Source organism: Natator depressus, chromosome 8 (assembly GCF_965152275.1).
Source record: "Natator depressus isolate rNatDep1 chromosome 8, rNatDep2.hap1, whole genome shotgun sequence".
Classification (NCBI taxonomy): Eukaryota; Metazoa; Chordata; order Testudines; family Cheloniidae; genus Natator; species Natator depressus.
In genome coordinates, this window is record NC_134241.1 from 40,906,175 (window position 1) to 40,919,124 (window position 12,950).

A 12,950-nucleotide genomic window follows, 5' to 3' on the forward strand; every position below is an offset into this window, starting at 1 on the left:
CACTCATCTTCACACATCTGCTCCTCCACACTTCTCTCTTGTTTTTCATTGTCCCTGCCTCCTCTGCTTTGCCAGCGATGCCAGCCCTAAATGCCCATTTGGCTGCTTCTCCCACAAATGTGTGGTGCTTTCTTCCACACTGCTCCATATACATGGAACCAAGCTGCGTGCTCCTTCAAATCCCTCCTCACACTTTCTGCAGAGGTGCCCGTAAGATGTCAGAGAGCCAGTGGTTGGGGTAGGCTGAATGGCTTGCAGGGAATGCAGATATCATTAGAATGAAAGGCCTGGTGATGCAGAACCTAACTGGTCCATGGAACCCAGGACCCTAGCTTCTCCCTCACACATTCACTTATGACTATTCTCTCACAGGGTCACATTTTGAAAAGGTACAATCTTGTACACAGCTTGGACAGCCAGGCTGCTGAGTGGGGAAGAGGCTGATTGGCTACAGACTTTACCCACCCAATTGCTAAGAGGCCCAGATGTCCAATTCCATGAAGCCAGCCATGGCTGCAAACACAACTCACGTTCCTCTAGGTCATTTTCTGACTCCGTGAACTTGGCCTTGTAATAGGTGATGCCTCGAATGATGGTGGGCTTGGAAGGAAGCCGGCTCCGCACATGCATCTTCCTCTGCAAGGGCTGTTTTGGTTTCATTGCCTCTGGAGCGGGAAGCAGCTGCTGCAGGGACTCGACAGAGTTGATTTGCTGAGAAACCATCTCATCTTGCAGGAATCTTTCTTTGTATTTTTCCTTTATGAGATAAAAGGAGATGTTACATGATGGCCAAAATACACAGCCGCATTGCTGAGTGTGTTTAGCTGGGAAATGGAAGAGTGGATCTATACCATAGTTGGTCTGACTTGTTGCCCTTTAAGCAGCACACCTTGTCCTTGTTTAATTTGTCAAGGTCATCAGTACTTCATTTTTTGATAGTGGAAAGACTGTTGTGAATAGTAGGGATAAGCAGTGCTATGGGCTTATATTGCGTATGAGGTACAGTATGGGATGCATATGTGACAACAGGGACATACAGTTCCTATGATCTTTTCTAAATTATATGTTGCACATACCAGGATGTTGATAGTGTATGTTGTTAGGGTGTTTGCAGGGGCTGGTGCTTAGTGTTAGTGTAATACATGGACTTAGTGTTTGTGATCATGTCTCCATCTAATGGCTCATACCACCTCACAGCTAAAGGAAACCACCTTTTAGCTCAAGAGGCAGTGCCTGTGTTCCAGGTGCTGAGAAGCTAGGGTTCGATCCCCCAAGATGGCTGTAACATCTGTCTGCGTATGAAGCTATGGTTGGTTACGTTAGGGCATACCAGCTGTTCAGCAGCACATTCATGGCTTACTCACTTCCTTCTATTCAATTGCTTCCTGCAGAATTGGAGCTTTTGTTAAAAAAAAAAAAATTTCTAGTTTTACAACTGCAAAGACAACTCAATGAGTGTGAAGCAATGCAGGGCTGTCTTCCTGAGTCTGCAGACAAATGCTGACCAAAACAAGAGCACTGAGCCATTCATTTTATTGTTCATTCTGAAGTCCAACAATGACCACTGCAATTCCAACATTAATATTTCACTAATGATCATTTCTGCAGAAACTTCCAGTCACATGGTGCTGGGGATTGTAGGAGGATCTTGAATACCATCATTTCCTCCCCCTAATCTGGCCCTGAGTGTATGCGCTGTGTGTGAGCTGAGTATACACTGTATATGAGGAATGCTGTATGTCAAACAGTTGCATTGTGTATGTGAGCATAGAACTGTATATTGAGTGTAGGATATATTACATATGGGGCATGTGCTAGGTGTGTAATCATAGACAGCTGGGCTGTATATAATGATGGTACAAGTATGTGCTGCAGATGAGGTTCCAGCATTTCACGGTGTACTTGAGTGTTGGATCCATTTACACATAGCAAAGGTAAAAATACTTAATGAGGAAAGGAGAATGTGAGCCTGTCGAATGCCTGGGGCAGCCTGCCGGGGGGAGCAAGGAGTTCCCAGGGGCTGGCTTTAGAGGTCAGTCCATTTTCAGGCTGCAGGCTAATACCCCTGATTTTTATCTCATTAAAAGGAAAGGGAAAGAGAACCAGAACCATTGCAGCAATGGCTAGTTGGCTGAAAGGATGGCTCCAGGGTTCCTTTAACCCCTGGCTGAAATTAACTACAAGAAAAGAAGAATTTTTGGAAGCGAGATCACTCAGGGTAATGAAAGTGCCATGCTTTGCACTTCAGCCTGGATGGGAATGGAATCTCTCCAGCATTCAACTGGCTGCTAGTGAGATTAACACACAAAAACTCTGTTGTGAAGCAGTCTGGGCGGTGTTGCACACAAAAGGCCTGACAGAAACCCACGAAAGCAAGGCAATGTAAAGCTAAGCCACCTAACCCTTCAGCCCCAGAGACACAGTGTGCCATTACCCTAGACCACACACCACAACCTTCATTTCACCCCCTTTTACTCTTGCGGATACACCACTTTACCAGAACATTTCCCCCCAAAACCAGTAGTTGTGGGTGTTTGGTGCATTATTATGTGGTTGTGCTGGGAGAGGGCAGTTTGGGAAAGGGCTGTGTGCAGAAAGGCTGCAGGCAGGTGGGGCAGAGTTAAGGTTATGATGTGTGGTGCATAGTCCTTGTGGTAATAGCAAGGTATGTGCCTGTGGTGGGAGGAGTGGAGGGACAGGCATGCTAGGTGGCTTAGCTCTTTATTGCCTTTTGTGGGCTTCTGTCAGGCACATTGTGTGCATTACACCCTGCACTGCTTGACAGCCATTTCTGTGTATTAAATTCCTTGGCATTTGCAATGCTTAGCGAAGGTGGGGCTGGTGAGGAGAGTGAGGGATGGACCTCTTGGGGGTAGAAGTGCTACTGCTGATGAAAAATATTTTATACATCAGCAGCTGTGCTTGAACCCTTCTCTGCTGTATGGTAAAATTGGAAAGAGAAGCTCCTAAGAGAGAAGGTTTTGTGTACATCCAGCCCCATCAGTCAGCCTCGTACGTGCCCTGTCCCGATCAACCAGTTACACTTGTGTGCACCAATATGAACCCTGACCCATAGGGCACCTGCTCCTAAGCCCACTGAGTGCACCACTCATGATGGAGTCACTGCCGGCCCCGCCCCAATGCTCAGGGACAGCTTCCCTGCTTCACCTTTAAATCTACCTCCCCAGATCACAAAGTGCACAGCAGAGTCTGCAGCTGAGCACCAAGCTGGGCATCACCAAAACACTCAGAGCAAAATCATCCACCTCTGGAGGCCATGATTGTGGGGCCCATGATCCTGGGGCTGAGGCTGCCTTAGTCACGGACTACAGCCTGAGCACACTATGTGGTGTGAACATCACACACAAGTGCCACAGCGCTTTGCCATGCTGGGCCTTCCTCAGCAGGGAGACATGGCTGCTCATTGGTGAAGTCCCCCAGCAATTCAGCCTCCTCGAGCAGCTCAGTTTGGTCCATTCCTTGGAGCTAGAGCTCAGAGCCTCTACTAGGCCTTGTGGGGCTGCTCCCTGCCCCCTTGTCCCAAGAGACCCCTCCCCCCACTCTGCCAGCAGCACCATTACAGAAAGGGGGAGATTCAGAGCCACACTGTTGGCTGTGGGACAGTGCACAGCATGGATCAGGCTGGGAATGCTAAATCAGGCTGGTTCCCTGCAGCCTGAGTTAGAACAGCATGAGGCTGCTCTAAATTACACCACCTGCCAATGGCCCAAAGGGGCCATGACAGCAACTAGAAATTGCACTGGGAAGCCCCAGTCATGCCCCTTTCTTCCCATGCCCCCTATGACTACTACTGAGAGGGATGGGGTAGGAACTGCTGTACCAATTCTGCACTGCCCCCTATGCTGAACAGACCACACCAGCTTTGGGCGTGGCACCTGCCAGCACAGGGGGGACTTGGTGCCCCCATCACTTCCCTTTGAAATGAGTAAAATCAAACTGCAGTTTTTCTTAGAAACCCTAACAGCTGAAGCTGCGCTCTGTGCCCACTCGGCTGGGCAGCAGGGCTGTGCGCAGAACAGGAGATGGCAGTAGAGCCTGGTAGTAGCTGGCAGGGGAGGATCGTTTCTCTGGATTGCACAGTGGCACGCTGTCCACACACTGCGCCCCCACGCCCAGTAATCATTGGCTCTACCTCACTGCAGCACAGACATTCCCAGAGAAGTCCATCGACCTCAAATTGCTGCTCCATGCTGCAAAGTGACATCATGATTTCCAGACACCAACCCTCCCATCCATCTCTGACCTCAAACCAGCACCCCTTGGGAGGGGCACAGAACAGGCTGGTCCTGCTCCCGCCTACACTCTGGGTTTGCTGGATTGTGCTGACTTCAGCAAGATGGAGTCTGAGGAGCGGAAATCAGGTTTGCTAAGCAAGGAGAAAAAGCGTTTTGAACTAGTTTGTCTCACTGGGGTGGCTACTTGCCCAAGGGAAATGCCCTCATGAAGCCACTACAGGTCCATTGACCCCCCCACCCTGCTGATGTCTGAACCCCCACAGACCCAGACTCCACTCTTAGTGGAAACGGGATGGAGCAGAAATTCTCTGACAAAGGTCAAACCCTGGAAGTGACCGCTCTCTGGAATGTCAGCAGCCACACCAGGACAGGCTGGATGGGCCCGTGGGAAACACGGAGTGGGGCAGGTAAGCAGGTGCCGGAGGGGTTATGTACGGAGCACTAAAGGGGCAGGAAGCAGGCGCTAGAAGAGTTGTATGGGGAGCTGGAAGGGGCAGGAGGCAGGCACTGGAGGACCTCTGTGCAAAGCAGTAAGGGGGCAGGAAGCAGGCACTGGAGCGATTGTGCAGGCAGCGAGGAGGGGGAAGGAAGCAGGTGCTGGAGGGGTTATGCTGGGAGGAGAGAACGGGTCAGAAGCAGGCACTGGAGGGTTTGTGTGTGGAGGGGGCAGGAAAGAGGCGCTGCAGGGTTTGTGTGGGGAGCATGGAGGGACAGGAAGGAGACGTTGGAGGAGTTCTGAGGGGAACAGGGAGGGGCAGCAAGCATGAGCTGGAGAAGTTTTGTGGGGAGCAGGGAGGGGGTGGGAAGCAGGCGCTGGAGAGGTTCTGTGGTGAGCAAGGACGGGGTGGGAAGCCCACACTGGAGGGGCTGTGTGGGGAGCAGGGAGGGGGTGGGAAGCAAGCGCTGGAGCGGTGGGGTGGGGTGCAGAGAGGGGCAGGAAGGAGGTGCTGGAGGGGTTGTGTGGGGAGCAGGGAGGGACAGGAAGCAGGGGCTTGAAGGGTTGTGTGGGGAACAGAGAGGGGCAGGAATCAGGTGCTGGAGGGGTTCTGTGGGGAGTGGGGTGGGACAGGAAGCAGGCGCTGGAGGGGTTGTGTGGGGAGCAGTGAGGGGGCAGGAAGCAGGTGCTAGAGGGGTTGTGTTGTGAGGGGAGAAGGGGTCAGAAGCAGGCACTGGAGAGGTTCTGTGGGGAGGGGGTAGGAAAGAGGCGCTGGAGAGGTTTTGTGGGGAGCAGGGAGGGTCAGGGAGCAGGCGCTGGAGGGGTTTTGTGGGGAGCAGGGAGGGGCATGGAGCAGGCACTGGAGTGTTTGTGTGGGAACAGGTATTGGGCAGCGTAGTGGGAGTAAGGCTGCATCCTGCCCACCCTCACTCCGCAAAACTCCCGGAAGCAGCCGGCACATCCTTGCAACCCCAGAAAGGGTGTGTCTCCGCACGCTACCCCTGCCCCGAGTGCCGACTCCGTAGCTCCCATTGGCCAGGAACTGCGGCCAATGGCAGCTGTGGGGGCAGTGCCTGTGGGCAGCAGTGAGCGGAGACCCCCGCGCCTCCCACCTAAGGGCAGCTGCCAGAGTGGTGTGCAGGTTGCTTTCAGGAGCCACCCAAGATAAGCGCCACACCCCTCACCCTCTCCCGCACCCCAACCCCCTGTCCCAGCCCAGATCCCGCACCCAGTACCCAAACTCCCTCCAGAGTCTTTGGCAGCTGTGGGGGATGGGAGCGGGACTTGGACCCGTTCTGAGCACCACCAGAAATTATACAGAACAGGGCTGGGGCAGGAATCAGGTGCTGGAGGGGGTTTTGTTGAGAGGAGTAAGGGGCAGGAAGCAGGTGCTGGAAGGGTTGTGTGGGGAGGGCGCAGGAAGGAGGCGCTGGAGGGGTCATGTCGGGAGCAGGGAGGGACAGGAAGCTGGTGCTGGAGGGCTTGTGTGGGGAGCAGGGAGGGGCAGAAATTAGGCACTCGAGGGGTTGTGTGGGGCGCAGTGAGGGGCAGGAAGCAGGCACTGGACGGGTTGTGTGGGGAGCTGCGAGGGGCAGGAAGCAGGCGCTGGAGGGGTTATGTGGGGAGCTGGGAGGGGGCAGAAATCAGGCACTGGACAGCATGGGTGAGGAGCAGGGAGGGGCAGGAAGCAGGCACTGGAGGGTTTGTGTTGGGACCCGGGAGGGAACAGGAAGCAGGCGCTGGAAGGGTTGGGATGGGAGCAGAGAGGGTCAGGAAGCCGGCACTGCAGGGGTTGTGTGGGGAGCTGGGTGGGGGTGGGAAGCCGACGCTGGAGATTTTCTGTGGGGCTGCAGGCTGAGCTGGGAGCAAGGCAGGGATGGGAGCAGCTGCGGGCAGAGCAGGCTGTAAGCAGCAGCCCTTCAGCAGGATGGTGCTGCTTGCAGAGCTGAGACAGAGTCGAGAGGGCCTGCAGCCAGAGAGCTGAGCAAGAGGGGCCTGCAGGGGATTATCCCCAACACAGAGCCAGCAGCTGGCTCAGGCTCTTGGACCCCCAGGATCCAGAGGAAAGCTAAAGCACTGGGGGTCAGCCTGGCAAGGGGGCAGTCTCCTTTGCCTGGGGCTGAACCAATGGTATGTAGCCAGGGACGACTGCGGGCCTTTTGGGACAATTGGTCTTTAACTATTGCCTGCTTAGGAATTTACCATGGAAAGTAGGTCAAGTTATTTTCAATAAAGAATGTTCTAAACTGGTGCAAGAGAACCAGACAGAGACACTACATTAGTCTGATGCAAAAGGCCATGTTGATATAAGCCAAGGACAGAAGAAGTTATGCTTGTTAAAAACATCAAAATTGGAATATTTGATATTAGGACTCAGTGGTGGACAAAATAATGAGGCTGTTCCACCCGCCACCCCCTTTGGGGTTCCTTACAGAAAGAGGGGCAAAAACCAGAGAGACGCTACTGGAGCAAGCTTCACCATCATGGCTGCCACCATCTCCTGGGCCCAGACCTGGTTTAACACGGGAGAGGGATTGGCGTGCAGTAACACCTTTGGCCCATATATTCCATCTCAATTATACACCAAGCCTAGTAGTCTAATGGTTGCTGTGGCTGGAGCAGCCGCTAGCAGCAACTGTGCAGGAAGTGCTGTTGTAACTAGAGGGGCCCCGATGAGAAATGCCATGGGCCGATCCTGGGCGAGGTATCTGCAAGTTCCCTGATTGCCTGTCCTAAAGGACGAGATTGGAGCAGGCACCCCAGGCACAAGAGAGCCTGAACCCTCGGTTGGGTGCCCCCAGGGCCAAGCCACGAATGCTACTGTTTTATCTTGAATTGTAACAGCTGAAGCCATGGTGTTTTCAACCCTTCCCCTTCCTGCCAGGCCTAGTAAGATACCACTCCCCTCAGCCATGGCTCTGGGTGTTTATGTGACCTAGCAGCTGAAGCACCTTCAGTGCGTGCCTCCAAGTCATGGTGCCCGTGGCACTGCCAAGTGCCTTACGCGTCTGATCCCACAGCTCTGAGCAGCTGCGCCAGTTACAGTCATGATGAGGGTGAGTGGGAGAGCAGCTCTGCAGGGAAGAGAAGGGAGGGATGGAGCCAGCCCCTGCCAGCCAGCCTGTCCGTGCTAACCCACCATAGACCAGCAGGGACCAGCTGGAGGCTGTTTGGTGCCCATGGTAAAATCAGACATGTATGCCAATGAGGCCCCATCAGGTCCTCTCCAGTGGAGCCTGTCTAAGCAGTCTGAGCAGAGGTTGAGCACGCAATGAGTCATGGAGGTGGAACCCCACTGTCCTCGGGTCAGAGCTCAGGTTCACATGCAGGGGAAGCCTGCAGTGCTGCCTGTCTTGCTCTATGACAGTAAGTCTCCAGAGCCACCAAGCCTGCTCCTCTCCCCAGGGCCTAAAGCCACAAGAACAAGTCTGGCTGCAACAGGGACAATTTCAGTGCAGGGTGTAGCTGCTGGTGACTCCCTCCCTGCCTGTAAGGGACACACTGCATGGCAGAGTGGGGGCCGACCACCCGGAGAGACCTGAGCGTGAGATGCAAAGGTCGAGGAACCCAAGCCTGGACAACAAGATGTGCCCAATCCAAAGCCATGCCTGGCGTGCGGTGGCAAAGGAGGGGGTCTCCGTGGGAAAGCAGCTGTTCTGTCCTGCCACCTACAGGCATCAGGATAACAAGGGGATGCAACTCCCATCACATATTGCCATGTGAGGATGCCTAAGTCCACCAACTTCCAACCCTGATGTTCAGATTTCAGAGTAACAGCCGTGTTAGTCTGTATTCGCAAAAAGAAAAGGAGTACTTGTGGCACCTTAGAGACTAACCAATTTATTTGAGCATAAGCTTTCGTGAGCTACAGCTCACTTCATCGGATGCATACTGTGGAAAGTACAGAAGATCTTTTTATACACACAAACCATGAAAAAATGGGTGTAGATTACCACTACAAAAGGTTTTCTCTCCCCCCACCCCACTCTCCTGCTTGTAATAGCTTGTAATAGCTTATCTAAAGTGATCACTCTCCTTACAATGTGTATGATAATCAAGGTGGGCCATTTCCAGCACAAATCCAGGGTTTAACAAGAACGTCTTGGGGGGGGGGAGGGGGATAGGAAAAAACAGATGCGTCCCTAGCTTATAACTAAGATTCTGTTGTAATATCGCAACTTTATATTACAACAGAAAAACTTCAAAACCAGACTCCAGCGAGAGACTGTTGAATTGGAATTCATTTGCAAATTGGATACAATTAACTTAGGCTTGAATAGAGACTGGGAGTGGCTAAGTCATTATGCAAGGTAACCTATTTCCCCTTGTTTTTTCCTATCCCTCCCCCTCCCCCCCAGACGTTCTTGTTAAACCCTGGATTTGTGCTGGAAATGGCCCACCTTGATTATCATACACATTGTAAGGAGAGTGATCACTTTAGATAAGCTATTACCAGCAGGAGAGTGGGGTGGGGGGAGAGAAAACCTTTTGTAGTGGTAAACACCCATTTTTTCATGGTTTGTGTGTATAAAAAGATCTTCTGTACTTTCCACAGTATGCATCCGATGAAGTGAGCTGTAGCTCACGAAAGCTTATGCTCAAATAAATTGGTTAGTCTCTAAGGTGCCACAAGTACTCCTTTTCTTTTTGCTGATGTTCAGAGTTAGCCCTACAGCTCCAGTACATTTCTCCCTCAACACCTTTCACCAGTCCTACTGCTGAGCATTGGCTGCACCGGCGGCACTGAGTGCTCTTGGACTGGAACGGGGTTCCTGGGACTTGGCTGCACAAGAGCTCCATGGGCAGCCAGGAGAAGGCAGCTTGCCATACCTCAGTGTGGGTGTACGCAGCTGCAGCATCCCTCTGCAGGGAGCTCTGGATGTCAGGGAGGCTGTTAGAGATACTGCCGGAACAGTTTTCCTTGTCCCTTGTGTTTGGCTCACTCCAAATTGCATCCATGTTCCCTGTGAATGGCTTGTTCTCTTTGGTGAGGTTTCTGGACACTTCCTAGGAAATTGAGAGAGAAAGAGAGAGCTGTGATTTTACTGCCACTGGCATTTTCCAAATTCAGGCCCTTGGTCACAACGTGCTTGGAGCTTGCATTATTGCTAGCCTGAATGGCATGCCTTGACAGTTAGAAATGCCTTCACTAGACAGAGATCTGCTGCCTAACTATTCTTCAGGACCCCTTTCTGGGGTGAGAAGAGGGGGCTTCCTAATGTTGTTCTTAACTAGCTGCCACATAGAGAGAACAAGAAGCCACAGACAAAACAAGCCACTTTCATCTCAAGTCTCTCCAGGAGACCACTCCCTTGGGTGGTGGGTACCACAGGCTGCAGGAGGCTATGCCTCCCCAAACAGCCAGGCATGGTCCCACCCATGCTCCGCCCCCAGGCCTCCTGCTTCCACTCTGCTGCCTGGCTCCAGGGGCTGGTAGGGCCATGCCGCCTGCCTTCTCTCCCGGCGCTCCAGGGCTGGGGGTGCTAGCCTGGGGCAGGGTCCAGTGGCCACGGGGGAGGGAGGGTGAAAGGGGCAGGGCTGGGGGGCTAGCTTCCCCCAGCCAGCGGTTCATGAGCCATCTATGACCACTCCCCTTTCTGGAACTTTTAATACAGCACAGAGACATCTAGTGCTAGAGCATATCATTATAGGCAGGCCTCTGACCCATCCTGCGGCACCATCGGGCCGGTGATGTTCCACAGAGTGGACATGGAGAGAGCCTGAGACTTGCCCTCAAAGTGCCCTTTGACTTAGCGCAGTAGTTTTCAACCTTTTTTCATTTGCGGACCCCTAAGAAATTTTGAATGGAGGTGCTTTGGAAATCTTAGACATAGTCTGTGGTCCTGCAGGGGTCCATGGAACTCAGGTGGAAAACCACTGTCTTAGGGGAAAGGGCCCTGGGCTGGGAACCAGGAGGCCATAAGTTCTAAACTCTGTTCTTCCAGTGTGCACACTGCTACCCACTTCAAGCCCTTACTACCAAGTATGGCCATAGACTCTAGATCACTGGCAAGTATCATTTCCCCTATTGTACAAATGAGTTGACTGAGCAGTTGCACAAGGTCGCTGCAGGGAGCAGAATCCCATTCTCTAATATGGCAGGCCAAGTCTCATCCGCTTAGGTACAATGTCTTCCAGAATGAACATGCAGGATCTAAGATGGCTATCCTGACTGTAACCACAGCTCTAACCATTGGACAACACTCCCCCTCCCCAAGCCAGAATACAACCCAGAACTCCTGCTCTCTAACGTCCCACTGCTATCTAGCAGACAGCTGTGTCACGAATGTGTCACGTCCCCTGCTAGTGCCTGGGCCACACACAGGATAACACTCACTCCTTTGGCTCAAGTGGCACAGGTTTGTGTTGAGGAGCTGATGGTCCCTGGCCTGAGCCATGTTGCTGACGCATTTGCGGGGGGGTCCCTGTGGTTACATGTGATAGAATTTCTGGTTTCCAGGATTTATACTGCCACTTTCATCTCACTGCATTGTACAGTCTATGGGTAAAATCCTGCATTCATAACATAAGTCCCTACTCAGGCAAAATGCTCATTGAAATCAATGGAGGTTTTGCCCTGTAAACCCTGCCTGGCCTTTTGTCCTGTGCACACTGACAACAGTGGCTCCCTGCTGGTACTTTGCACACACTGATGTGCATGTGTACAACCAATGTTTCCTTAGGTTGTTAACTTTGGAGTCTGACTCAGCACTGACTCTCATGTCAGGTGCCAGGTAGACACGGAGCTCCCAGCTCTGACGATGCTGGAGACACAGCAGACTACACTGCTCTGAAGCCCCTTTTGAGTACTGTGTGAGTTCCTTAAAATTGCCAAGTGTGTTGACTAAAACTCCAAGATTGTACTAGATTGCCTTAATGCTATGACTGTCATGCACCAGCTCTGCCGCTTCCATGCCTCTGTCACCATACATGCTCCCATGCTCAGAAGTACCCTGCTTGGGGCATAGATCCTGCCAAAGAACTGAGCTGCTTCATTATCTAATTACATTTTCTCAGCTATGAAACTGGCAGAAAACAGGACACATCATCCTCCACGGCCCCGAGCACAGATTGGTGGATCTTGGGCCGTAGCTCCTCTATTACTATACAAGAGTTGGCGCTGTTCATTGATATTAATGGCAGAAGGGTTTATAATGACCACCCAGTCTGATCTCCCACTGTGACGAAGTGGGAATTTTCTGTAATTTGTTTAATGAATGATGTGTATGGTGTGATCTACTTGATACGCACGTGCGACTTGACTAGGGATTGCTAGTGGGTGCAAAAGGGTTAAATGCTCCCTGGGCAGAGCAGGAGACGTCAGGTGTGCATGTCTTAGATCTGTCAGGGATGGTATAAATGGATCAACAAAGGTTTGGCTGAGACAGACCAAAATCAATGGAGCATCCAAAAAGACAATGGGAGCCCAAAGACTGTGCAACTGACCCCTACCATAGGAAACTGGCAGGCGAATCATGTGAACATTAGCAGGAGCATTGCCAGCAGATCGAGGGAAGTGATTATTCCCCTCTATTCGCTACTGGTGAGGCCACATCTGGAGTATTGCATCCAGTTTTGGGGCCCCCACTACAGAAAGGATGTTGACAAAGTGGACGGCAACGAAAATTATCAGGGGGTTGGGGCTCATGACTTATGAGGAGAGACTGAGGGAACTGGGCTTGTTTAGTCTGCAGAAGAGAAGAGTGAGGGGGGATTTGATAGCAGCCTTCAACTACCTGAAGGGGGGTTCCAAAAAGGATGGAGCTCGGCTGTTCCGAGTGGTGGCAGATGACAGAACAAGGAGTAATGGTATCAAGTTGTAGTGAGGGCGGTCTAGGTTGGATATTAGGAAACACTATTTCACTAGGAGGATGGTGAAGCACTGGAATGGCTTACCTAGGGAGGTGGTGGAAACCTCCATTCTTAAAGGTTTTTAAGGCCGGGCTTGACAAAGCCCTGGCGGGGATGATTTAGTTGGAGTTGGTCTTGCTTTGAGCAGGGGGTTGGACTAGATGGCCTCCTGAGGTCTCTTCCAACCCTAATCTTCTATGATTCTATGAACTCAGCAGGAGTCTGCAGGAGGATGAGACTGGACCAAAAGGTGTCAGGTACCTGGGATAAACACTGGCTTTTGGAGAGAATCAACAGCTCTCACTTGGGTCTGACAAAGAAACAGACGGAGAGGGACAGATATGGATTCCACAGCAGCCTGGCTGGCTGGAGCGCTAGCTTGAGCGGGATGGACTGTGTCTTAATGG

The 12,950-nt window shown here is 52.1% G+C and overlaps 1 protein-coding gene across 2 annotated transcripts in view; it reads right to left on the minus strand.

The window, feature by feature from the left end:
- Positions 1-12,950, minus strand: part of OLFML2B (olfactomedin like 2B) — a 116,147-nt gene that overhangs the window by 41,644 nt on the left and 61,553 nt on the right. For both annotated transcript variants that reach the window (XM_074960827.1, XM_074960828.1), the window contains exons 4-5: positions 9,523-9,699; positions 531-756 (exon numbers count right to left, since the gene is read on the minus strand). In XM_074960827.1, coding sequence (XP_074816928.1) covers positions 531-756; positions 9,523-9,699 — 403 coding nt within the window. The remainder of the gene's footprint in view (positions 1-530; positions 757-9,522; positions 9,700-12,950) is intronic.